The following is a 26,643-nucleotide window of genomic DNA, read 5'->3' as shown; positions in this document are numbered from 1 at the left end:
AGGTGTTAAAGTTCAAATTGTGTCCCTTTGTGGTAGCCCGAGTGTGTGTGTGTGTGTCTGCTGGCCATGATTACAAAGCATAAAACCATCAAGAGAACAGCAGCAGGGACTGCGGGCTTTACTTTCTGACCTTCCCCAGTTTCCACAGCAAATGTTATTCTCTCCAGATTAAATTTGTGGAGCTATGGTCGAACAATGAAGGTCGGGAAACTGTAGCAGATAACTAAACTATCTTCCAACCCTAATCTTAAAAAAGGTTCTTTATAGTATAACCAAATATTTCAAACAAACCCAAATTATCTTTACTAAGCTAATCGTGATTAGCAATCTTAATATACAATGACATACATACATGTAATGACCTGAAATCTTAAATGATTACCTACCACAAAGTTAAGGATAGTTCATTCGATTATTGATGATTTGTATATTATGTATCCTTAAACATGAATCGAAATATCTATGACATTACGACGGAGTGGATTTCCGGTCATGCACATGACCACCAGGGCAGTGGTTTTCTACGGTTTTGACTGATTCCAGACCGATTCGAAGCGGCTAAAGCCCGGAGAGAATGAAAAAAGGTGATGAATGTAAATGAAATGAAATGAATTTCCATGGCAGAACTGAAAAGTCGCACAAACCGTTCAAACCGCTTCGCTGTTGGCTGCGGGAAATTCGCCTGCGAAGAGAGAATTTTCCGGCTCGCACAGATTTAAGAGCAATTAACATGCCCGCCCAGGAAGATAATTGAATATGAATGCACATGAGTGCATTGCGAAATCCATAATTGGACACCGTTGGTAATATTTATATTTGCAAATTGTTAAACATCAACCAGCGTCGTTGTCGGGTCGGACCAATTAGCGCGAAATCAATTAAGAGTTCGCTGCTGGGTGAACCGTGTCCAACAAGTGGGTTTCGGGTGAAGTGGAACCACTCGCCTCCTGACCACCAACCGCCCGGCAAGCCGCGACCGCTCCGCAAGTCCTCCTCTTGGGCTTGGGCTAAAGATATCCTGCTGGTCCGCCAGCTTACATATCTGCCGATATGTATTTACTTTCAATTTTAGGCAGAACACTCATTTATTACGAGCGCAGAGCGGTATTTTCCATCTTATCTGCTCGGGGGCCAGCTTCCCCGCAATTTGCGTTTGCAGTGGCCTCGGCTTTGGTGCGCTCCATACCCGAAAGTCCTGGAAATCCAGGAGCCTGGGTCGGAGTCTGGCTCGGCGCGAACAATGTAAACAAAGAGGCAAAAACCAAACGATGGCAAACAAGCCGCCAAGCGCCTGCCAACAAATACATGCAGGGAAAAGCAGGAAAAAGTAAAACAAGGGACGAGAGGTTCGGTGGGAGCATAAAGCGAAAAATGTTCTTGTTAACAAATTGCAAAACATTTGCTTTTTGAAGACAAATTACTCGTGGTGAAACAAATTGCTTTGCTCCTTGCCTGCCTCCCCCCTCCCCACTCCTTTGCTCCCGTACACATTAAATTTCGAGTGTGTGTGGGCCGCATTTAAATTTGATATATTGGACTGGAAAGTAATGCACTCGAAGCACTCATTCCACTGCCACAGCCGCAGCTCATTGCACCCGCGTCGCGATGGGTCCGCGTCTAATTAGCAAAAGCCTTCGCTCAATCGCCCACCGCCAAATACACCTTCCCGTCTCGGCGGAACGGAAACGGAAACGGAAAAGGGAACAGTCGGTTGCGGATTAAATGTAACTTTAAGCGCGCTAATGAAGACAATTAAATGGGCTTAGGCGAATGCTCAAGCGGACTTAGCAGCCACGGAGGGGACATGCTCCGAGACTCCGAGGCCACACAGTGGCTGCTAAGCAGCTCTAATGCCCCGTTATTGCTCCGGAGTTAAATGCCAACTGCTTCGAACGGCACCCACTGCGTATGAGCAATGTTGTGCATTACGCATCCGCCGTGGGTACAGAGCTGGCCAAAATTCATTTGTTAATTTGTGCATGCACTCGCACTCGATCATAATTTGTGTAATTATTTTTCCAGTTGGCGCGCCACACACCCCTCGGCACTTCCGATTGCCTGGTTTTCGGGGGTCCCGGTTGGCGTTGCCCAGGGAACGTGCCTCGCTGGATGTTGACCACATTTTTCATAGCGCGTTTCGTGTGGCCATAAATTGAACCCGGCCACGGGATATTGGAGTATGCGGTCAGTGCTCGCCATGACCATTCGCAGCGATTTAAGCTTAAAGCAGATAGTTCCTGATATTTGAAACTACTTTCCGAGCGAGCGCATAAATTTGCCACTAAGTGATGTATTGATGCCCTAAGTAAACACAGCTCCCACGCCAGCCAGCCAGCTATCCATCAGGAAAGTTGGCCGGACTTTAAAGAGATTCCCGAGCGATTAGCAGGCGGAGCCGGGATGGGCGCATGGCAAACAGTCTGGGCACGGAAATGCTACCCTTTCGCAGCCAGGACATTAATAAGTCAAGTCAAGCTCCTTCGACCGGAGGGTGTGAAAAATACTGGAAGAATTACATGCTTCAGCGCATAACTTGGCCGAGATCCTGGAATTGAGAACCGGCAACCGTGTGCCCTGCATAATCAAGTCCCCTGCTCCATCGATGGCTGGCCAATTCGGTAAACAATGCGGAGGCAAATGCAAATGAGCATATTAGTGAAGCCGCCGCAGCATTTGCATAATTTTCCCACAGTTTGCTGTGCCGCAGGAGGAAAGTGTTGCGGCCTCTTCCGACGCAAAAAGGGGCAAATTTGAATGATGTGCTCAGCTGATTTGCGGAAAAGTGATCATGATCCACGAGGAACTGGGAGTAAGGATGCCAGGAACGCGCTTTGACCCTTCCGCCCGGAGCACGCACTTCATATTCATGCCGCACTGTGCGTACATATAATTCCTTATGCCCGGCACTCTCCGGGGAATGGAAAAGGACACTGAAACTGCTGCGGTGGAGGAGCAGGGGCAGGGGCGGGGAGGGCGACATCGATTTATGCCGGGCACGTGCAGCACTCTACATCCCACGCTTATTGGCATTTGTTGCACTCTATGAAATCCGCTTAACGTTTGCCACTGCAACTATGGACGCAATCAAAGTAAAAATACATCACCATTAACGGACGACCACAGGAGTTTTGCAGCAGTCGAGATTGCAGATTCAATGGACGGTGCGGCTCGATTGAAATATCAATTATAGCATGTCCACTCAAAGAGTTGGGTAGCTTTCGGTTCGGCCTGGTTGATTTTGGCCCGGTTGCAACCAGTCGAGCATTTAAATGCTGCTTAATTGTGCTGCGTGCCTGAGATAAAAACGCCGCAGTCACAACACTCGACGGACAATCGCCCGGCTGCCAGCAGATGAAAATATAAACATTAAAATTAATGACTGCCAACCAGTTCTCGGCTGTGTAATTGTGCGTTGAACTCTGCTCTCACAACTGACTGAGCATAAAGTGCTTAACACAGCCAGCAGTCTAAATCGATAGCATACTTAATGGGGCTGATTTTGTTGTGACTCAAATGAAATAGAAGATGCTTTGGGTATGTAAATTGTGGCATTGTGTTAGAGGAATTGATTGTTCGCAAAACATGTCGGCTTATATGTCCGATTGACAGGTGCCCTGATTCGTACTCACACTCATACGAGGAATCAAATAAAAAAGTAATTTATGCCCAGTTATGTCGCGTATATGGACAAATGCACTTTTTGTAGCTGAAGTACGGAAGCTGCCGGTCTATTCAATTAAAGATATTTCATTCGCAAAAAAATGTGCATAATTATGTTAAATTATATGGTCTGTTGAAGCGAATTTACGGCAATTACTTTGCCAGTTTTTAAATTTTAAACGAGAACAACCTATTTAGCTGACAGCCAATATCTGCGTCATTTTCGAGCCCAGCAGTCAATAAGCTTTTTCAAGGAAATCAAATTGAGCTTCGTCTTAAATTTCATTCTTCGGTTTCGACGCAGACGGCGAATTCACTCAGTGCCATTGTTCGCTTACATAAAATCAATTTGTCACAATTATGAGGAGCGTTCTGCATCCCGAAAGAAGGAAGTCAGAGAAGACATTCATAAATATTCGATATACCTTTCACTTTGTACTTAATCAGAGCATTTTATTAAACAGACACGCGCAGGAGGAGTCGATGGAGAGAACACAATATTGAAATAAAAAAGTTGTCTCATAAATCACAGGACTGCCAGTGCCCCACTCCCTGTACCGTACTCACTCAATATGGTGGCCGCCACTTGACGGGCATTATTCAAAAAGGGCCGCCTGTCACGGCCGCCGAATGTCACGCGCACACTTCGAGTGGCCCAGAGGTTCGGTTCAGGAGTTGCAGAGCTCGACTCGGCTGGCCAAGGAGGGGGAGGTCCTTTGTCTGGCTGCCCCCTTCCTGCTTCGGCCAGGACACCCCTTCGCATGGCTGCAGGTGCAACCGGCGGGGTGTTAACGCCCCGGGGGCCAAATGCCAAGGAGGAGCACATTATCGGGCATAAGTCCCATTACGTGAGCAGGCGAATCCTTTCGGCCGGGTTCGAGAATGCAGAAATGAGCAAACCCCGTTCGCGCAGCTAAGCAAATTTATAATGCTGTTTAAATGCTTTATGAAAACACACAAGTTGGCCGGGGAGTGTGCTTATGAAATATGCTCTCGAAACTCATGCACGGCGTGGACATTTTAAATGAGTTTTGGCTCCCCGGAATTTACGGCTGGCGGTGGCAAACACGCCAAAAAAGGTTCAAACTGCGGAACGGGTTGGAAACACTTTGCCGGGCCGTTTGCGGAAGTTTTTATGGTCCGTTGTTTAATTTATGGTAAAAATACATTTCGACACCGAAGCCGTGGAGCTGCCCAAAGGAGCCAACGCACCTGTTACACCGCCGAGGAGCCACAGCAACAAACAAACAAACAACGAGGCAATTAGAAGCGGCAGCAACTTAATGTATTCATGGCCGTGCTGACGGCTGCCGCTGCCCCGAAAACGGCTTTCCAGCCCCAGCCCAGTTATCAGCTGATATATGAGCCCAGACGAGCCGAAAAGAGCTCCACCCACCAGCCCACATGTGTAATTAATTGTGGCCCATTTGTTAGCCGGGGAATCGAAAGTGAGTAAATTAAGGATATTTGGCAGAGCTATCTGAAAATCCGGGCCATTTACTAACTGCCATCGAATGGAATGGAGTGGTTTTAAGGCACTTAAACATTTTACGAGTGCCCGTCAGATATGTTCAAATCATTTCTTATTCATTAACGTGCACAAAAAGCATGACGACAAGAAAAACTGCATAATTGATCGAGACTTTAAACATTTAACGAAGTTTGCACAGTACATAATACACTTAGTGTGTATATATTTGTGTGTATGTACATAGCTCGGCGAATAAATATGGCTGAAACCTGCAACCCCCCAGTTGCCGAAAATGTCAAAGGTCGGGGGCAGAGCCACAGCCGTATACTCGTACCAACTAGGTTCCCATAAAGATGTCAACTGCACATGCAGTGAGCCATACAACACAACACAAAAGTTTGCTGTGCGCTGCTCACAAATGAAATTTAATAAACGCCAGACCGGCGATTTGGCCATATTAAAACCCTTACGACAATCAGCAACAAAGTCTTGACTTTGAAGTGGAAAAAATTAGGGCGAAATTCAATAAAGTTTGTTTTCTGGAATTTCATACGCGTACATGTCAGCTGCGCACGGGTTTCAACGCGCTTAGGGAAGAGCATCATACTGCAGGAATGTCTGAGTTTGAGCGGGAATCTGCAGGCAAAAAACTTGAATTTAATTTAAATTCGAGCAAAAATGCATCCCCAAGTGGGTCAATTCCAAATACTTCCACTGCTTACATCATCCTCAGGCCGTTGTTATGCGAAAAAAGTGTATATTTGAAGTGCCCAAACGTGGTAATACACGTTAAATTGGTTCGGAGTCATCGAGTTTTCGAGGAATTCCTCCACTCCTTGCGTCGGACATCTCGAGTGCGTAAGTCGGGCAGACGGATGGGGATATATAGTAGGGATCCATGTGGGGGAACCACCTTTCCAAATTTCACTTTGCACTCGTGGCGCGATTTATGCCATTGTGAGTTTGTGCAGTGTGAGTGCGGGGTGTACTTGAACTCAATTGATTCAAGCAATTTAATATTCATTTGTGCGTGTAAATCAGATTTGCACATGCAAATACCCGAAATCGGCAGAATAATTGATTGAGCGAGCACACATGGCCGGGAGCCGCCCGAAATCGGGCCAAAATAATTTGATAATTTTTATTTGCAAACGCGTTAACAGATTGCGCCGTCAATTCGCAAATAAATAGCCGAACAAAGGACCTCGCTGGGATGTCAAAGGCGCGCTGCCGCGGGCCACATAATTTAATTACCCAAGTCAAAGTGCTCCAGCCGAGTTATATGCCGTTCCTGTTGGCCATTGATTTATTAGGTTCCGCCGTGCGGCATTAATCCATTTCATGCATCCCGACTCGGAATAATCAGCCAGTAATTTGATTGTGATTTATGATCCCGGCAACCTTGGCAGGCGGAAGTGGCAGTGCTGGGAAGAAGCCTGTAGCAGTGGCTCCGGCTCTGGTCCTGCAATAGACTGCAATTATCCAGTGTAATCCCCAGAGTTCCAAAATCAAGTCACTGGCCCCACAGCAGAGTACGAAATGTTAACAGCAGCAGCAGCAGCAGCAGCAGCCGGCTGTGTTTAGTGCGCTCTGTTGGCCGAAAGCAGAGCTGCTGGCGCTGGCCACTGCGTTTGGCATCTATTTATTATCTTTGAGGAACTATTTTCGGCATACCATCAATATGCATGGGGGTCGGTATCGCCCCCGGCCTCGCATAACTGTGGTTGTTATGTATATTACGTATTATCATGGCAAATGTTGCCCATGGAAAATTACGAGCGTGACTCCCGAGGCTTTATTTCCACTCCCACTGCCCAATGCCCACTTCCATCGCATCCGCATGTCCACCACCACAGTGGCGTACGAGTATTTAGGGCATTTGCCAACAAGTGCAAACAAACCTCAACGGCAATCATTGTGATATTAGTTACTCACTAGCACTGTTTGCTATCTTCGCTTTGAGTTCTACAACAATGTTTCCCCTCATCAGGTATCTTAAGGATTATCATTACTATTTTTCGGTAGAAGTTTATGTAACTGATGCCAGTTACAATTATTTCAAAATACACAACTTTGAAAAGCTGAATTCAATTAACAATTAACAACTACAACTATTTCTGCAGGATACACAAATCCGCTTGTCTCGCTCAAGTTTCAGCTCACAATTTCGAGTATTATTTACATATATCACTTTTTGATTATCAACATCTGGCATAAAATTTAATTGGCGTTGAATTATGAAGCTCAACTTGATAGGCGTATATTTCACATAAATTTCTGGAAAGCATTGTTTAAACATAGTTGGCTGATTTATAGTGTGTATAACTTCTGTTATAAAAGCTACCGATAAAAATTCTGAATATTAAATCCAAAAATACTGTTATATGTATTAATTTTTTGCATTCCATCGTAGTCACAGTACAATAGAGTCCTTCGAATTTCCCTAAAATGCTGAACCAGATTGCTTCTGTAGTATATAAGCTAGTATGTGCGGCAATTTATGCGGCAAAACTCCACTAATTTCTCATGGCCATATCCTGCGACTGACTGCTTCCCCTCCGCAACCCCTGCCACCCTTTTCCGTATCCTGGATTGTAGCCTTTCTGTTTCCGGTCTGTGTACACGGCACACGAGAGTCGCCGGCGATATTTATTTGCGTGTATTAAATGTCTTTTTGGCAGTGATATCCCCGCCCGCCGGACAGATTGCCGGAATTGTGCCCGGCACTACGGACTGCTGGCAACACGGGCCATTGTTGGCCAGGATTAGGAAGTTCGTAGCCCGCATACGCGCTATCTGACATCTGTAAAGTATGTGGTAGTTGTGAGGTAAACTTTCGCTATTTCACGTGGCCAACGATGATGACTTTTGCTCCATTTCCCTTTGTGTCATTATCTTTTGATTATTCCATTTCCTCGCTCGCACAGAAATAAAAACAATTTATATTTTCCTTTGTGGCCACAGAGCAGCTCTCAAGTGTGCGGCTGTCGTGGTCGTCCTGGCAAATTATGAAGGGCGTCAAAGGCGGTCCTCTAAGCCAGGTTAAGGCCAGGTTAGTACGAATAGACCGTCTACCCACTGCCGGCCGGCTTTGGGCCACCTTTCGTTTAGCCAGCAATCAACTTTGGCAACTCTTTCAATTTGTTTGGCACGCGTGTGGGTGGGTGACCTACGTGTGCTTTCGGGCCTTGAGTGACTTCTTGTTTAGTTGGCAGTTTTGAAAACAGACCCAGCCAGCTTTTTCCTGCCCAAATTGCTTACAAAGTGTTTTTTTCTCGGCCCAGCTTTTTATTCTTGGGTCGCACGAAATAAACGGCTGAGCAGTAAATCTTTGTCGGTTTAGGTTATTGAATATTTCATGCCCGAGTTGATTTATTATTTATTTCTTTTTAATGCCCGCTGAAGGTCAAACCAGCAGTTCCTTCGCCATGAACCCCTTTTATGGTCATTATGTGGGACAACAGTAAAGTCAAAAGCCCGAGGAGCCGATCGCATTCCCATTGTCCGTCCAGCGGAACTGCCTGCTCCGATTGCGCTCCGCCCACAATCACAGTTTGCCAGGGCGGGCCGAAAAGAAGCCCACCACACCAGGACACCAGAACAGCCAAGCACCAAAGAGCCAGGACACTGGGAGGACACCAGCGAAGCAGAAAGCCGAGCTGGCTGGGAAGGGGAATTAGATGGAGACGGCATAATTAGAGCACGGCCAGCACTCGGCGTTGCAAGCCTAATGAGTTCGGCTCGGCTTTTCGCGCTGCGTTTGATGGCAATTGCACGGTCCTCTTCGCATTGTCATCGCTCGGAAAGGGGAGTCGCCAACCGAAAAAATCAGTGGGCCCTTCATACTCAATAATGCATGCCGCAGCCCCAGTCCCCAGTCCCCAGATTTCGGACCAACCCCAATCCCCATCCCCATCCGCTTCATCCTGCCCTTTTGTTTGCCGTTGTGGCGGGCGGTTGTGCAAGAAACGCACGACAGGGTGTCTCAAGCTTGCAGGACACTAGCAAATTGAAGCCATATGATGAGAAGACCTACTTTAAACGACAATTCTTAAATTCCGCTTTTAAACCAATCCAAAGTGCCATTCGAAGTTGATACTAGGCCATTTGATATATTTTTAAGGCAAAATTCTGGATACTATCAGTTAAATTACTTCATAATTTAATGGTGATACAATGATAGCTGGGGTTTAAAGTGTCCTTCCTAGGAATACATTGCTCCAACAGCATTTTATTTGTCAAAGAGTGTGACCCACCCTGATGCAATGGTCGTGGGCGTCCGGCAGGAAGGATCTGGGCTGGGAGGACCAAATCCGTGACTGGCCGCCATTTGGCGCTCCGTGGGGCATTCTGCCCGTCCACAAAGTGCTTCCTGCAGTCCGGCTAGTCTGCAGGATATTGAAGTCAGGAGCGGGACAAGTCTCAGTCAGAAAACTGGTACACAGCAAAGTCCACTTACGTCCATGTTGAACTTTCACCCTGGCTGCTGCAACAGATATTATGTTTGCATATCCCGGAAAATTTCGTGTGTTTTGCTCTAGCTGGGCTGTTAAATATTAATAAATCTTTTTCTGCATCGAAAAATGCCTTTCAACGGCGCAAAAAGTTTTCCGCCACAATAGACGCTTGTTTTTCCGAGTGTCTGGCTGTTTTGGGCGTCCTGGTCGTGTTTGCATTTCTCCGGATGGCTGGATATGGATGGATGGATGGATGGTGCGTCTGTTTGGGGTCCTTATGTAAATCGGTCGTTGTTCCTTTTAGCACTCGTCCTGTGCTCACTTGTTCCCGTGCTCCTACGAGTAAGTGTTGAGTGTTTTGTTATTGAAGCATATTTTCCTCATTTGTTCTCGAGCTGCACTCACTCGCCCGCTTTTTACCCCCGAATTGTTGTTAGTTAAGCACCAACAGCCAGCCACCAGGCAGGATCCTAAGGTGTATGCGAAACTTTTGCTCCTGAACCCTTTCATAAAGGACAGACCGAGCAGCAAAGGGCTTAATGTGTGTATTCGCTAAAAGCCTGTTACTGTTGCTACTGCTGTTCATGGCAACCATGAGCTCCATGGATTGGATGGGTTGGAGGGGTTGGATGGGCTGGATGGGCAGGATGGGCAGGATGGCCGGGAACAACTGGTTGGTAGGCACTGAATTAAAAGTTTTACGGGCTCAAACTTTCGCCAACAAACTTGTGGCAGTCGCATAAAATGCCTCGCCTACCCTTCTGAGCCTAAAAGCATGCACACACGCGGCAACAAAGCCAACTTAACACACAATTGCGCTTTTGCATATTTGCGCGCTGTTACAAAACAAACAAAATTCCGCGGACCAAATCAACAGAAGGATTTGCGGAGGACTGCCACTGTGAACCAGGTCAAGAGCTGTTAACTTGAAAATTACACAATTTGTGCATTTTGCCCGAGAATTAGCCAGTTAAAGTGCCCCAAAATGCCGAAAACCATTTGTTGACCAACAAGGATAACTCAAAGCCACAGCTTTCAAAAGCAGAGCACTCTGGAAGGACTAGCGAAAAATTCATATAATTTTCAAAAATTCGTCACACAACTATCGCTGCATATTTCGGCCAGAATATTTTGATGACTGCAAATTCAGAAGAGCTCTGGAACAAAATGGCAGCGGCGGCCAATGAAAGTAATTAAGGAAAGTGCATAAAAAGTGACTGACACTTGGTAAATACCCGTTGGGGCGGACTTGTTTGCCCCAGTGGCTTCTGACCGAGAGCAGATTGAAGGAGGAGCGAGCTGAAAGGCATTTCCCAACGGAGGTATTACACAAAGGGCCACGAAGCCAGTGGTCCAGGAACTGTTTGCTCTGGCCGAGTCACCGAGGAGCTTCAAATACCAACTCAGTCGTTGGCTTACACTCCGCACAATGGGATTAGAGGTGGAACTGCCGCCTGCCAGTTATTAATAGAAATAAGTTGGGGAATTATAAGCATCTGAATTAGATAGACAGTTTAGTTTTCAGTACTTGACAACAGTATAATCTGATATCAATTTAAAGAACTTACTCTGAAAATATTAAAAAAGTATAAGATTCCTTTAGAAGCAATTTCTCAAAGTTACACCAAGTTCTTAAATAAATGATACCTTTTAGTGAAAAATGGTATAATTGCTTTGACGAGTTGTAAAACTATGTCTTATTTAAATGTTTGTAACTGAAATAATAGAAAATTATACCTTATACCATATAAAGTACGTAATTATAGTATGGAAAGACATATGTTCTTTATCCATATCCGTCCGTCTGCCCTTCTGTAATTCCGTCGGTTTCTACCCAAGTAAGCCGCTGTTTAAAGCTATATTAAATATTCAAACGTATATCATATCATTAATATATATATCATAATAAGCTTCGGTTGGTCGTATTGTTTTAATTTGAGGTGCGTAAACGATTTCACTTCATTGTCCTCGACTGGGACCAATCAAAAAGTTACAGCTTACATAAAGTACCCGATAATTGCCAGATAATAGTGTTAAGATTAAAGTTGAATGCAATAAGCCATGGCAGCTTTCCCTTAGTATCAGTACTTTGATTTGTTATTGACTTTTTCGCATCGCTTTCAAATAGCTAGCTTGAGCGGCCAGAAGTTTAGTTTGGGTGGTGTTGTGGGTGCGAGTGCCAGATGAAGATTAATTTGTATGTTCACCCCTCAATTGCCACCAGAAGACTTGGGAGACTCGGAAGATTGGGCGCCTGGGGCCGGGGGGTCTGGGTCTCGGCAGCACAAAGGCACAGTCACGGTCATCAGCTGTTCATCTCTCGGAGCATCTCATCTCTGGAAACTGCCTCCTGGCTGGCCCCAGGTAACAGACACATCGGCATCAGGCAGTCAGAAGTGGTGGCTGGATAAGATGGGAGGTTGGCCGCTTTTGTTGAATTCTTGTTTGGGCCAGACACGGTGCCAACTGAATGATGAATGCTGGGTGGCTGATGCTGGCAAAGAGCTAGTTCTGCTGGATTGTGTTAAATGTTCTATGGAAATTCGTGAAAGGCTTGCTCAACTGCTTGCACGTCCTGGGATTAAAGCCATTTCTCAGTTTCGCAAACTAAGACATTGAGTATATTCAAATCCACATATCCTTTTAACACAGCACTTCATTATAGTTATCTACTTTTTAGTAGCCACTTCTGGTACAATGACGCCCCTTAGATTGTATTGCCCTAAAATTAATTAAAATAAATATTAGCATAACTTACCTCCAGATCATACGCAGTAAATTAAAATGTTAATGCCACAAAAAATGAAATTTAGTGGTGTGAAAAAATGGCTATTATATCAAGCATACTAATATTAATGTCACTTTTTATCTGCCCGAATAAATTTTGAAGATATTAAAAATTAAAGCCGCTTTATTTGCACATTTTTCAAATGGGCAAAGTAAGTAGACCGCGAATCGAATGTTTTAGGCGCAAAGACAGGTTTTAATTGTGCCTTCTAGTCTTATTGCCCAATAATCCCATTTGAGAGCTTTTGCTATTGGAGGCTATCAAAGGAGTTGATTCACTGGCCTGAGGTTATCTATGCAAATAGGCACGTGTCCTCGATTCGAGGACTTCGAGGGGCAGGAAGACGGTGCGGAATGCCGTTTGCAATAATTTAACTCAAGCCATCTTGACCCAAATTGCGGAGTGACACATCTCGGCGAAATGAAACCGCCCGCCCGAGGAAACTTTCATTTCGCAAGCTGTGGAGTGGGAGTCGTGTGAATGCTTACACTAATTAATGCGACACCTGCCTCATGTCACGTTCTAGTTGGGTTTTTCCGTTGGCGGGATTAATGAATGCAAGCGTTTTCAATTTTAATCCGCAAAAGCCGCAAAACTTTGGCTAGCCGCCATCATTAGCCGTTGTCAGGCGTCAGGCTGTCATTAAAAGTGGCTTAAACATCAGCCCAGTAGGCGGTCGAAAAGACCCCATCCCCGACAGACACGTGTTTTTGGGGATGACGAGAAATGGGACACCAGTGTCGTTGATTTGCGGAGGGAGTCTAAATTTCCCCGTTTAATAGTGACGGCATGGAAGTGGTGCAACTACAGACTGAAACAGCGGGTCCTTGAACTTCAAGAATTTCAAAGGCGCAGCGCTGAATGTTTTCCCATTAGCAGAATGGTCGATCGGGAAAACTCTACCCGGACTAGAAGGTATAATGGAAATGCAGGGCTTCCATTAGCGCCCGGAATCGAAGCGAAGGCAGTAAAATTTAAAAGCGCCGTATGCCTTTTGTTCTCCAACTTTCTCTGCTTTGCATTTCATTGAAAGGCATTCTGCACTCGCTTTCAGCATCCGATCCAACCCAATCCAGTCCATTCCATTCCAGTCCCTCCTTCTGCTCCTCCTCCGTGTCCTTTGTGCCCGCCCGGCTCACTGGGGTTATGGCTGCGGGCAGATTCTGTTTTGAAGGAGGAGCACGGCTCTAATGCAATATAGTATAGTGTACTATATAGCCGGCTGTGTGGGCGTAACGAGGTCACTGCTTTGGGACAAAAGTTGTCAACTCGAAAATTACACATTCTGGGGATCTGTAAAAAACACGAGCGAGTGTGCAGCTGCATGGGGGCGTGGCCAGAGCCCACATATCTTTGGCAGCCACTGCACAACTGTTGCCTTTATTTCGGCTTATCAGCCTGTAAAATGCGCAATTCAAATGCAAATGTGCAGCGTAATTAAAAATGTGCATTGCTCAGCCGACTCCCCGACCCGGAATACAGTCCGGAATATAGTCGTATAGTCATACATAGCCAGCTATGTGGCCTGGCAGAGCCAATTTAAATATGTGTATGCAAACACACACACATCTGGGAAATTTAATTAGCTGAGACCTTCGGCTCCTCACTGCTGCTGGCCATAAAAATAATAATGCGGAATGCGAACTCGGCTCGGCTCGCTAGAAGTGGTTGAAACGGATCCGCCACCCTTTGTTGGCTTCCTTTTGCGAGTCGCACATCGCAAATCGCAAAGCGCAAATCGCTCTAAGCCCCACTATTCATTGCCGCCAACATGGGGCGCTTCCACCTGAAAGGGCTCTTGTAAATATTCAATTTCACACGTTCTATCGGCAGCCCACTGCCCACCAGCCACCCACTATCCACTGCTGGCCAACCGACAAACCATCTAGCGCAGCTGTCAGCCAGTGTGGCCGCAAAATCGGCTCGGCACAGCCGGGAAATAAAGTCGCACATATTTTCAAATAAAGCTGCCGTTATCACAAATTGACAGCAAAGTATTGTGCGGCTGACTACTTTGTGCCAGCGGGGTCTGTGGGCTAGGGTTTGTTCCCAAAATGGCCAAATGGCTTTATGCGGTCAGGCAGCGGGGCGGGTACGTAATGCGTGCGTAGGCGGCATGCGAAAGGGAGCGACGACGAACGGAACGGGACGCGACTTCCGCTTCCGGTTACACACACACACACGCACACATAGCTTGAAAGTGCCCCGCGGTCGGCTGTCACTGCGATGATTGCGCTGCGCACACAAACACAAACGGCTTTCGAAAACTAATAACCCGTCTCGAAGCGCTTTATTTAACAATATTAAACAGCCAATCTGCCGCTGGCAATTTCCGCATTCGCACTGCTTTTGCGAGGCCTGTCACATCGGCCAGGGATATTCAAACACGTTTTGAATGCCGATCGAAAAGCATACACTCAAAATTCCAAAAACCACAAGCCCAGCGCCCAAGTGCAATCAATTGTTCCCAGCCGACATCCAGCTCCGATCGGGTACCAATAGCCTCGTTCCGGACCCACTAACATGGACGGAGGAGGGGACAACCAGCTAGCGGTGCGGTCCTTGGCCAGGCTGCGCGAAGCCTTCTCCCACTACGCTGGTCCACCCACGGCCATGCTGCAGGGACCCGATCCTGGCCAAGGAGACGCCCTTGCCCTGCAGATGGCCATAGAAGCCTTCATCTTTGAATTCGAAGAGGATTCCGGCTTCGAGTCCGGCAGCGAAGACGACTAGCAGGACCCCAAAGAGTGAAGTGATACTTCAGTGAATAGCACCCATGTACAAGCCATCATAAGACGAATATATGTATCTAATGTTGCACCAAGCGTGGGCTACATGAATTCCTACAGTATGCACTTGTCGTTATGTTCTAAAGGTTTCTTCATGAGTAGCTATTGTTGAGCCGTAGAAATATCCCATCATAATGGGCAGGACCAATTAGCCCGCCTTATGGACAATGATGCACGGCATTAATTAACTCGCAGTCTTACCTTTTGCAAATAGGATTACGCCCACTGAAATGAAATAGAGCCGTGTTTCGAAATGCCTTAGTTGGGTTTCGGTTTATTCATGTCGATTTGATTTCAATTTGATTTCAAACACAAATTCCATTTAAACACACGGATGTCGGTGCATCTGTATCTGTGTGCGAGTTGCAGATTAGTAGAGAGTTGTAGTTACATTTATTTTACACATACATAAATACGCATATTTGTATACATTTTAATACGCTCGTTCAAGATGAATTTTTCTATTTTTCCTCGAATTTACCATACGCTCTCTTGTGGAACATCAATAATAAATATTTATGTTTGTCTGCATCGGTATATTCGCATGTACGTATATTTTGCATTTTGATTCCATGGTTCACATGCCCATCATACGAGTCCGGTTATAAAAAACTCGCTCGAATGTATTTTGATTTGCCTTAAAATCGAAATTGTTTTCTACTTTTCAAGTATTTTTATATATTCCGCCTAATTTAACCCCTTTCGAATAAATCAATGGTTATCACGCCTAAACTTGCTTTGAAATAAATGCTGCCTTTGTCGCCGGAAACCAAAACAAATGGATTTTCGGTAATCTTCGCAAATTTTGAATTCACTGAACTGTACGAGAGTTCGAGGTTCTAAGTTTATATTAAATACAGTGGGGATTATTCCTTAAAATGTTATAGCTACTCGATATGGTGTCTTCCTTGCCAACTTTGTCTTTGTTTAAACAATGTCCACACACTGCTGCTAACATCAATTTTCGATTCATAGATTACGTATGGCTTAATTTCCAAAGAAGCGCGAAACAATAACATGCATGCAAATGAGGAGTACGTTGTTTGCTTTTAATATCAAAATTAAAATATTACACACGTTGTTCATTATTTGTCATTGTTCAGTTTTTTTCGTTTAGATTTAGTTGCCTATATTTGTATAAGATACTCGTTTCGCTTGGGGCTCTCCGTTAATAAGTACACTGAAAACTCTACACGGTTTCCTCTCAGTCGGGAAATAATCTAAGTAATCAAACTGATCCCACCGAACTCGCTACGCACAGGTATAGGTTTAGATATTAGATTTAGATATAGAGTAGATACTCGTATATGCTTGTATATACTATATGCTTCTGTTTGGTACATCTATAAATTCTTTACGATTGCTACTGCTGTATACATTAATGGATTCTTGTTGCGGAGAGAGATGAATACGGATTCTTATAAAATGCATAAACATTCAGCTTAAAGTCTAGACTGTGAGCCAACTGCGATTTCCTTCCTATTCTTCCCCCTCTCTCCCCTCTGGTCGGCTTGGATCGATACTATATAGTTTGGTACGAATATAATATATGTCTGCTGATAGGTTTCGTTTTAGAGAGTGCTCGGGGCACTCGTGATAGGGAGGGCTTTACACTGAAATCCATACAATTCATATTGAGTTGAGTTAGTTGAGACCGTGACATGCAATTCGAGAGTGAGTTCTGTAGTGCAGTTGTTGTGAGTGTGATGCGAATCGATTCGATTCGATTCCATTCGTTCGCTACTATTCCGTTGGCTGGCTGCAGTTGTGGCTTTCGGTTTCAAAATTTAAATCACGCTTCGATCTATTCAAAAAGTCCCACAGCTCATGCCGCAGGGGCGTGCCACCTGCTACCTGCTACCTGCCACCTGCCACCTGGCGTTTGGACCACGCCCCGTCCGCCGTTGCAGCAACTTACAGCACAAACCCGTAACCTCAGTAACCAGTCGCATCGAACAGATCCGGAAGAACCAGCGGTGGGCAATTGTGCGGACTGCAGGTGACGCTCGGCATCTCGTCGGGAGTCACGGCATCCGTGCAGATGCACTGCAGGCAGTTGCCCGTGTCCTGCGGCAGAATGTCGCCAATTTTATACAGTTTGCCTGGAACGAGGAGCGTTTGATTTGCAGTTTAAATGGGATTAGAAGTGAGCAATTGTGATGCGCAGCAATGAAATACGGGAAAGTTGTTTTCATTACTCAGACTCACGTCGGAATGTTTACCCGGCAATCGAATGATTATACTGCTTATTGTATCAGAGACTTTTGTGTGGCTTGGTCTTCTCTTACTGAATTTAGCAAAATATTTGCAAAGGATTGAATAATATTTTAAAATGGCTTACTCAGCTGATGCAGTTCTTATCAAAACGCAAAGGACATGACAATACGATTTAAGTCTGGCAAAGCCTTTGTCGCAATGAAAAAGTTCAGTATTATAAACTCAAACAGATGGAAGCAATCTGACCAAATAACAGCTTGACCGCAAATGCCCGAGGATATTTATTTCTCTGTGCTGGGATAATCCCCTTGGACCGCCACCTCCCTCGACTTGCTTGCTTACCCAAAACATTGCACATACGCCCTGGTGCCAGCGGCGCAGTTGTTATAATCGTTGTCAGGGTGTACGGCGGAACAACGGGGCTCTGCTGAGGCTCATCCTGATTGCTGCTGCTCCTGGTGCTGCTGATGCTGCTGATGGTGCTGGCTGCCAGTGGGTTCATTGTTGTCCCTGCTGCTCCAACCTGGCTGCTACTGCTGTTGCCATTGTCGTTAGCGCCTGACGTTCTGTTGCCATTTGCAATTAAATCCGTTTGGCGACGGGGATGCACATCAACTGCAGTTAGTGTAATGTCAATATTGACAACGCTCCCATTGAATTCGCTGCTGTAATCGTTGTACGAGCTGCGAAAGAAGACGGCGTCGTTGCCATTGTCTTTGCCGATGCCACCGATGCCCCCGATGCCGCCGATGCTCCTGTCACTCTTGTTGGCCGTGCCAACATCATCGATTATTGTCGATGCCGGCGTTTCCCGCTCCAGGCTGTCGTCCATGGAGTTTGTGTTGTCAGCATTCAGCTCGGTGGATGTCAGCCAGCGGTGGAAGGCGTCGTCTCGCTCCGCGTCTGGTCCACGGCGATCGGGTTGCATGTGTCCAAGCTGGTCGGGAATAAAGCACAGACTGTTAATTCGACTTGACTGCATGGTAAATAATAAACCAGCTCGAGCATGAAAAACCCCATTACGAGAAGCATTTCGGGCTCACTGGGCACACCACCGAAGGCGCAGAGTTCAAGCTTCTCGTCCGGGCAGCCAATGAAGTGGCAGTTTCCCCCAGACTAATTGGGTAAGGTCTTCCCGAAAAGCTACCTTTGGGAACCGAGTCCTAAAATACCCTGAGCTTCTGACAAATGGAAGATAATAGTTTTAGTCTGTAAGACCTTGGCTTCAGCTCGCTTCCATAGTTCAACTTAAAATTAGAAGAATTACCAAACAAAGGAGGAAGTCTCTTGAAGATTCCTCACGACTATCATTCGCACAATAACGGTATCACTCAGAAAGAGCAAACATTGTCCCTCAACTTTTAATCTAACAGGAAGTTCTGGCATTTATTTCCAATGCTTACGTTTGGAGATGGATATGTTTTTGCGCTACTTTTCCAACACAATGCCCGACCAAAGTGAGGACCCTTCTCAACCTCCCAACTCACATCTGTGGCTGCAACTGTGGCCCCGGACTTCTCCATTCCAGACAGCGTGCTTGTCACCATTTCATTTGTGCCTGTCGCCGTTGTCGTCGTCGTCGTCCTTCCCGTTGTCGTTGTCGTTGTCGTTTTCGTTTTCGATGTCTTTGTCGTTGTCGCAGCCGTGGATGTGGATGCCACGTTGCTCGTCATCAACGCCCTGGCCGAGCTGCTGCTAGTTGGAGTTGGCCATTGTGTGGCAGCTGCCCTGGGCTGCTTTGTAGGCGGCTCTGGCAGAATATCGCTGTCGGTTTCCGCCTCATCAGAGTTTTTATCAGCGGACAAGTCTCCGCTGGGTGCAACGCCGCCCTCTGCTGTGCCTCTAGCCCGCGATTCGGGCTCAGATGCGGATTCAGATGCCCTTTGTCGCGCCAACGCCTCTTGCTGCACCATCTGCTGCTGCTGCAGTTGCTGTTGCTGCTGCTGCTGCAGCAAGCGCTGTTTTTCGTGCAGCAAGTGCTGCTGGTGGTGCTGGTGCTGGTGGTGCTCGTGCTCCTCCGTCTTGTAGTCGTAGTAGAGCAGGGCTGGCAAGTTCTCGGGGAAGTTGAGGATTTTGCTGGACGAGTGCGGCTGTTGGTGTGGGTGGTGGCTGTGCTGTGGGTGCGGCGACGGGGGTGGGGGAGTTGGCCGGGGCGTCGAAGCTGCCTGCTGATAATGCGTTGCCTTTGCTGCGTGATTAACACCCAAAGCTGCCACATTCTGTTGCTGCTGTTGCTGTTGCTGATGTTGCTGCTGCGGTATTTTGAGCTGCTGCTCGTGTTTGTGTTGCTTGATTATATTGTAGTTGCCAGCACCGCTCTTGTCGCTTTTGTGTTTTTGCTGCATCTGGAGCTGCTGCTTTATGGCGGACTTTTTATAATCCGACTGCTGCTGCTGCTGCTGCTTCTCCCGCTGGCTGTGGTAAACTTCGTAGTCATTAAAATTCTTTTGATTCTTGCGATGCTTATGCCGCTTGCCAACTTTCCTCGCCGCTTTATGCACTTTTGTTGACTTTCCCGTTGTGCTCTCGTGGCGATATGGATCTGAATAGTCACCATCGCCATAGCCATTGCCATTGCCGTCGCCGTCGCCGTCGTCCTCGACACCAGGTCCCAGTCCTGCGTTGTCCCCCGCCGTCCTCGCCTTGTTTACATTGGCCTTATCTGCGAGAAAAAGGCAAAAGTTTCTCGTTATATTATGCATGCCGGAAAAAGCCGACGCAGAACCAACCGCACTTCTCCCACCAGCAGAAGATCTCGCCGTCCATGCAGAGACACACCTCGCAGGCATCCAGGCGCGGAACCTGGAAAGGGATATAGCAAATAACTTAGATGTTTCTCCTCCGACAAGTTCGGCCAGCAGGTGCTCCTGCGGCTTATATATATATGTACACGGAACATGTGGGAACATGTGCACCCACAACCAGACAATCAATCACAACGCCAGCCGATTTGATGGCCTGGGATACAATGAATGGGCGAGCAAAGCACACATCTCGGCTGGAGGAGCAGGGAGTCTGCTCTGGGTCTGGCATTCATATCATCACATGTGCGGTAACGAGCCACAAATTCAAATTATGCAATCTCTTTGTTCAATAACCAGGAACGCTCGTCCGATTATGGTTATTCAAATGACCACAGAAGCAGAGTTCCACTGCAGCCTCCCGCCCACAAACACGGATGTCTGAAGGAAATTCACTGACAAAACTAATGTTGAGCCAAAAGAAGATGACACAGTAGAAAAATCTTGGTACTTGTTAAATTATACAGCTCTAGCCAACATTTTTGCTACATATTTAGACCCAAAGATGGTGCAGGAACTTCTCCAGCTACTTCCGAGTTGCACAGAAACCACAAATGTACGGCTAAGCATTGTTTTAATTCATTTAACTCGTATTTAAGCCAGTGAGCAGTACTTAACTGACTAAATAGTGAGAGAACGAGTTGAAATATTGCCTCTGGCGCCATCCTACCTTCTGTCCGTGCGTGTACTTGTGCCCGTTGGTGAAGCACGCCGCTGCCCTGCTGTGCGGCTCCAGGTCGTCCTGGACAGAGGATACCGCATCCAAGTGGGACCCAGCTCCAGTCCCCCGAGCTGCCGCGGAGTCGCCATCAAGGGCGTTGTCCTGGCCGTCGCTCAGCCCCTGCCGCTGCAGCTCCGCATCGCTGAGCATCTGCTGCGAGAGCAGACGGGCGTCGTACTTGGCCTGGGACTGCGCCGTGTCCAGGTCGTAGTTGAAGTCCTCGTGCTCATCTACATACTCAAAGGGCAAAGCTGCGAAAGGGCGAGAACAAATGCAAAATAATCCCGTGCTGGTTGGCTTTTCTCATGTGAACAGAGTCAGAAAAAATCGAAGTTATATTTACTGTAGGGTGGACCCGCATAACATATTCCCAAGTTTAGCAGCATATGATGTTTTGTTTATTAGGCAATATTTGGGTTTTACCGCTGCTGATTACAGCTTAAATATGAGCAAGCTGAATAACAAAAGTGTGATAATGCGAACATTAAACTAATTAACATTTTTGACTTTATTAAATTGGGGTAAATCCGCTGAACTTTATTATTATTGGGCAGAAAAAAACTTTTTGAATAGGATTTTAGTTAGCTGAGCAGAAAAAAATACATTATGAATTATATGCATCGCTTGCAAAATATTTCTAAATAAACTATGATAAAAGGTTAATCCTGATGCAATGGAAAAATTCCTCCGCATATCTCAGTTCACCTGAGGCTTTTCATTAGTGCATTCAAAATGCTTGATGAACAAGAATGATAACTATCTATTAATTAAAAAACAAAGAAAATCTATATGGGCTCATTACTATAGTTATAAAAACAAACAGATTAGTAAAATCCATACTTTAAGTGCTTGGCATTTTTATTTGTCCATTATCGCCCCGACAACAAAAAATAATTAATAAGAGCGTTTGTGTAAGCAAAGCACTAATTTTATTCCGAAGCTCTGGCTACTTATACAAATATTTATTCCGACGACTTGCCTGACCGGCCGCCACCGATAGATAAAGTGTAAAGATTCTCAGAATTGACTGGGCTGTTCAGTCTAAGTTGGGATTTGAAGGTTCCAAGATGCGTTCAGCTACCGTGCTACTTGTGGCAATCGCCGTTCTCCTAGTTTCGGGATACGAAGCTGCCGTTGCCCGGGGCGTCTTCAAGGATCCAGCCCATCCTGGAAAGTGTGCCCTCGAGGGTTTGGTTCTCGAAAAAGGTCAGAGTGCACGCCACCCACAGAGGTGTGAGCGAATCATATGCGGAGAAAATAGTGAGGCGGAGGTACACACGTAAGTTTGCTCTTCATAACTCTATATATAATGTATATAATATATACGAATTTACTTTAGATGTGGTGCCTATGGACTTCCTCCCGGGAAGAAGTTTGGAAAGTACGTTACCCCAAACGCAGATTACCCTGATTGCTGTAATCGTGAGATTATCAACCAGTAACCCCGTTTTGAAGTAAACGAAATTGAGCTCGAATCAATAAAAACATTATAAATCAAGACAAATAAATAAAATCACTAATTGTGAATATTAAAAACACCATTTAATAATAACTTGTGCACGAATTTGTCTTAATAGCTTAAGTTAAAAATGTCTAAAATAGGTATTAACTCAATATGATTCCACATTTCATTGCAGGTGAATTTCAAATCGAAAAAAAAATGTTGAATGTAGACAAATAAAAAAAAAAATATTTTTCAGTTTTTGGACAATAAAAGCTCATTTCCCATCTCAAGAAAAAACAAAGAAAAGCGGATCAACAGTTCAAGACAGTTTCCCTTTGAATAGTCACAAATATCTAATCAACTTCTGAAAGTTTTTACGGATTCTTCGGAATACACCGAACTATAAAACAAGTAAAAGCAAAGTAACGAGGAAAAGCTCTTGCGGATTAAAAATAAATACATATAATCCATTACAGAAAATGCATCATTTAGTTAGTAAGCTTAGTTATATTTTAATGAAACACATGCCACTTAAAAGAAGGGAAAGCATTTTCCACGGTGGATGAAAGCAAAAAAGTATTTAAATACATGTGATTTACAATAAGGATGGTACATGAAAATCAATGGTCTAGTCTTAAATATATAAAGTGATTAGACTCAAGCTACGAAGTCCATCAAAACCGCAAAGATAAAAAACATTTTTAAGCCGAAGCGTTAAAGGAAGAGTTTTCAACGTGAAATCTCATAATCCTATAAAATGTTTTCTACTAAATGTCACTACGTGGACATTTGTCACTACGTGGACATTCGTCACTACGTGGACTGCCTCCTCTATTATTGAACCCTGATAACAAAATTGAAGACGTTAAAATAGAGCAGGGAAACAGGCATCGCTTGCATGGCTGGTACACAACAATCGTGGTTTATAATTCGTTACTTAGGACATAACAAGGTCCACCCTGCAGTAGGCACTCAGCACACAAAATCCGATCGCCAAGCTGTTGCCACCTTACAAATGAAATTTTGGCAAAATTCGCAGAGGCCATAAACGTTTGCTGGCATTTTATTATGCATATTTGATAAATTATCATAAAAATAAGAAGTGAAATAAATCACGGGCCACATAAAAGCCAGCGCTGTGTGTGCATATGTATGTTGTTTTATGGCAAACAGTTGTCATTAAATCAAAAGGCTGCACTCATTATGACATAAAAGCAGGGAAAGGCGAATGGAAAATGTGAAATGTGAAAGCGCAAAGCACTCATAAAAATGCAGAGTGAAACGCTTGCCGTAATTTATGTAATACGGATTTAATAAGGCTGTAAAACGGATTCTCCTTTTATTCCGTCTGCTCTTCATAATTCAAGCAAAGCAATCGGCGACAGAGAGCTGCTCAGTCCGAAGATTGAGGGGTTCCCAGACTCCCAGACGCCCCACTCACCCTTGGTCCGGCAGAGTAATCCCAGGATGGTGGCCAGCAGGAGGCAGGTCCTCAGGGAATTGCCGCTCGTCATGCTGTCGCTCCTTATAATCCCAAGAAGAATCTCACTTTCGGCGGATTTCACGGATGGCATTGCACTTTGCTTGCTGCACATTACTTGCACATTTTTGCTCTGACTCTTTGCTTGGCTCCTTTGGCCCACACACACTGGCACACACTCAGAGCGATATACCGACACACCGGTACACCAATACACCGACACAGCAAGGATTCCGCACAGGACAACCTTCGCCGCTGTTTGTTCGCCGTTTTAGGTGGCTCCGATGTTTGTTTGCGCTCCTTCTTCGTTTGCTGGCTGTGTTTACGCTAGCACTTTATACCTTGGTAGCAACTGCTGTTTTTATCGCACTCGAGTTGTTTGTTATTTTTAGAATGCACACTTGTACCTTTTCATCTTGCCACTCGAGGGCGGAGGTGGAATGCTGCATTCACAATGCCGATGCTGCGCCTGCTAAATGTGGGCCCTCTTAAGTAGGCAACGATTTTCGCAGCCATGCCAATTTATGGAGGCTGAATGTAAATGGAACTCAACTACCGCCATTAGGCCCCGCTTATATTGAATTTATTTCACGGGCTCCTAATGGCGCAACTGTGATTCACTTTCCCCGGCCTTCAGCCGTTCGGCTTTCGCCCTCCGCCCTCCGCCTCCCTACTCCCCCACTTGCTACTCCTTTCGCCGGAGCTACGTGCCTGGTTAGTTGAGAAAGACCCAACAAGTGTTTCCTTCAGAAAGTTGCCTTACGTAATCTGCGAAAGGAAGCTGCGGCAGCTGCGATTGCCACGTTCTGTGGCGGCCGATTTCGAATGAAATTGAATCCCATTAACTAATCATAAAGAAGTGAATGCGGAGGAGGTCTTCCCCGATGGACGCCTACTCCCACTCCCGGTCCGAGTGCTCGTGCTCGTGTTTATCCAACGGCCGGGGTAACTGCACCGTCAATCCATTTAATCTGTGGCACTGGAGAGGCTTAGCTATCCAAATAGCACGAGCACTGGAGCGGGTAAGGGGGTTAGGTGGTCAGGGTGGTGAGGGGCGCCACCGGGAAAGCGGGGAGCTGGGAACACGGCTGGGAAAGCAAAGCAAAGCAAAGCCAAACGGAACGAAAGCATCCGCAGGAGGCTGGAGCGGAAATTCATTGCCAGTCCCGGCCACGTTTGAAGTGTGAGAAATTAGCGCCATGCCAGCGGCAATCCCAATCCCCACCCCATCCCGATCCCGATCCCAATCGCAACCAAGTCCGGATCCCAATCCGCACACCCACGTGACTGTCGCACACATTGATGGATGAAACAAAGCGGGCAAAGGTTGGCAGCCATAACTTCTAATAAAGGCGGTCCGAGTGCCGCGTGGCCGGGTGGTATTTAATTTACGTTTAATTTGCGACGATTTCCGTTCAACTTGATTGAGTTTCGACTGCACTGGCATGCCGTGATTTATTCGCAGGCGCCTTAAATGGCATTCGTTTTGTCTCCGCGGCTCACTTTCCGATGTTTGCGTTTGATTAAGAGAGGCGGAGAGAGGGTCTCTAATTACATTTTATGTTAATTGAATGCACTTCTCGCACCAAGACTCGCTTTAAATCGGCCACAAAGCGGCGGCGGTCCGTCACACACGGCGGCTACGCGATGACTGAGTCCTCGGACCTGCGACACTCTGCGCTCAGCACTGCGACGCCACTGTTGCCGCGGATGCTGAGTCCTTTGTATTTATTGCATACAAGCACAGCAGCCGCCGACAACTCAATCTCCGCTCTCTCTCTCTCTCTCTTTATCTCCTCCGAGAGAGCGCTCTCCCCGCTTTTATGAATGAGTTGTGCGCAATAAACACAGCTGCGGCAGCAGCAGAACGCAACGATAACAGCGCCTGTTATCCGGCTGTTAGCCACCGGATTCATGCAAATTGCACCAAAGTGAATCAGCTACAGGCCGCTATCCGTTATTTTCTGTGGAAATTGCATTTTCCCCTTGGCGCCTTCGGGCCATTTGGGCTCGTACTTGGCACCTGAAAATGCATTGTCGCCACCGCCGGCAATTGTCTTAATCACATTGCACGGGGGAAAACATATCACTGCAGATGAAAGTATCTTCTCAGTCAGTATCTTGTAATCACTACCAAGAATGACCTGCGCGAAGCAGCGATGTATGCATGTGGGTGCTCAATCTTGGGTTTTGCCAAAGGGGTAACTGATGAACTGATAAGTAGTATGATAGAAGCGTACATAGTACATGAAATATTCTTCGAGTGCTCCTTCAAGCCGCAATTATCACCTCTCCACTTAAGAAAAATGCTTTGAGTGCAAAAAAAACGCTTTTACTTTTTAAAATTCGTAATCCTACAACTTGATGCTTTTTATTGATGGGATGGGGAAACTTGTGCAGGTTTCAAATTGTTTAAAACTCAATTGCTTTAATAAGCGTGCTATAGTGCATTGAACGATTCAATTGGTATTCAATTGTTTTCGCACATTATATGGTAATTTCATCGGCAAATGGCTGAACGATTATAATTTTAAAAGTGATACTTTAGACAAACAAGGATTTTGAGCAGCGCACCCTTGGGAACGGGATGCTACGATGTGGAGGAGCATAGTTACATTATCATTGCGTTAAAGTAAAATATTTGGATATTTTTTGCGAGCGGGACATCCTTGGGGCAGGACATGTGGCGCACAGCACCACCACGGGCTAAAGTTCAGTCCAAGGCACCGGGAACAAAGTGTAAATATGTAAATGACAGACGCCCACACACCCGTACACACCCACACACAGCCACACACACTTAAGGACGCAGGAC

At 45.9% G+C, this 26,643-nt stretch overlaps 3 protein-coding genes across 6 annotated transcripts; 2 read left to right on the top strand and 1 right to left on the bottom strand.

Annotated features, from left to right (window-relative positions):
• Positions 1–14,739: 14,739 nt before the first annotated feature.
• Positions 14,740–15,240, top strand: LOC117137271. The gene has a single exon (XM_033298638.1). It carries the CDS (start codon positions 14,900–14,902, stop codon positions 15,107–15,109), a length of 210 nt encoding a protein of 69 aa, XP_033154529.1. The 5' UTR covers positions 14,740–14,899; the 3' UTR covers positions 15,110–15,240.
• A 171-nt stretch (positions 15,241–15,411) lies between these two features.
• Positions 15,412–25,513, bottom strand: LOC117137110 (homeobox protein 13). 4 transcript variants are annotated; one of them, XM_033298398.1, is made up of 7 exons: positions 25,221–25,513; positions 23,790–24,300; positions 20,854–21,155; positions 20,112–20,184; positions 18,870–20,044; positions 17,725–18,319; positions 15,412–17,267 (listed from the first exon to the last, which is right to left on the bottom strand). In XM_033298398.1, the coding sequence occupies exons 2-7, from the start codon at positions 23,941–23,943 to the stop codon at positions 17,101–17,103; spliced, it is 2,466 nt and encodes an 821-aa protein (XP_033154289.1). In that variant the 5' UTR covers positions 23,944–24,300; positions 25,221–25,513; the 3' UTR covers positions 15,412–17,100. The 4 variants fall into 4 exon arrangements, with proteins under 4 accessions (XP_033154289.1, XP_033154290.1, XP_033154292.1 ...); XM_033298399.1 differs by having other exon boundaries at positions 23,790–24,297; XM_033298401.1 differs by having other exon boundaries at positions 25,384–25,513.
• Positions 21,934–22,455, top strand: LOC117137111. The gene is made up of 2 exons (XM_033298402.1): positions 21,934–22,183; positions 22,244–22,455. The coding sequence occupies exons 1-2, from the start codon at positions 21,972–21,974 to the stop codon at positions 22,344–22,346; spliced, it is 315 nt and encodes a 104-aa protein (XP_033154293.1). The 5' UTR covers positions 21,934–21,971; the 3' UTR covers positions 22,347–22,455.
• Positions 25,514–26,643: the final 1,130 nt, after the last annotated feature.

Source organism: Drosophila mauritiana, chromosome 2R (assembly GCF_004382145.1).
Source record: "Drosophila mauritiana strain mau12 chromosome 2R, ASM438214v1, whole genome shotgun sequence".
Classification (NCBI taxonomy): Eukaryota; Metazoa; Arthropoda; class Insecta; order Diptera; family Drosophilidae; genus Drosophila; species Drosophila mauritiana.
Note: the sequence above shows the minus strand (reverse complement) of the source record. Positions and strands in the feature narration are given on the sequence as shown.

Bases quoted from the DNA above. Each gene is read 5' to 3' on its own strand.
- LOC117137271 (XM_033298638.1), top strand. From the start codon at position 14,900: ATGGACGGAGGAGGGGACAACCAGCTAGCGGTGCGGTCCTTGGCCAGG.
- LOC117137111 (XM_033298402.1), top strand. From the start codon at position 21,972: ATGCGTTCAGCTACCGTGCTACTTGTGGCAATCGCCGTTCTCCTAGTT. The intron at 22,184-22,243 runs GTAAGTTTGCTC...AATTTACTTTAG, and splicing joins AGTGAGGCGGAGGTACACAC to ATGTGGTGCCTATGGACTTC.
- LOC117137110 (XM_033298397.1), bottom strand. From the start codon at position 23,943: ATGTGCAGCAAGCAAAGTGCAATGCCATCCGTGAAATCCGCCGAAAGT. The intron at 21,156-23,789 runs GTGAGTGGGGCG...GCCCTTTCGCAG, and splicing joins ATTACTCTGCCGGACCAAGG to CTTTGCCCTTTGAGTATGTA. The intron at 20,185-20,853 runs GTAGGATGGCGC...ATCCCTTTCCAG, and splicing joins AGTACACGCACGGACAGAAG to GTTCCGCGCCTGGATGCCTG.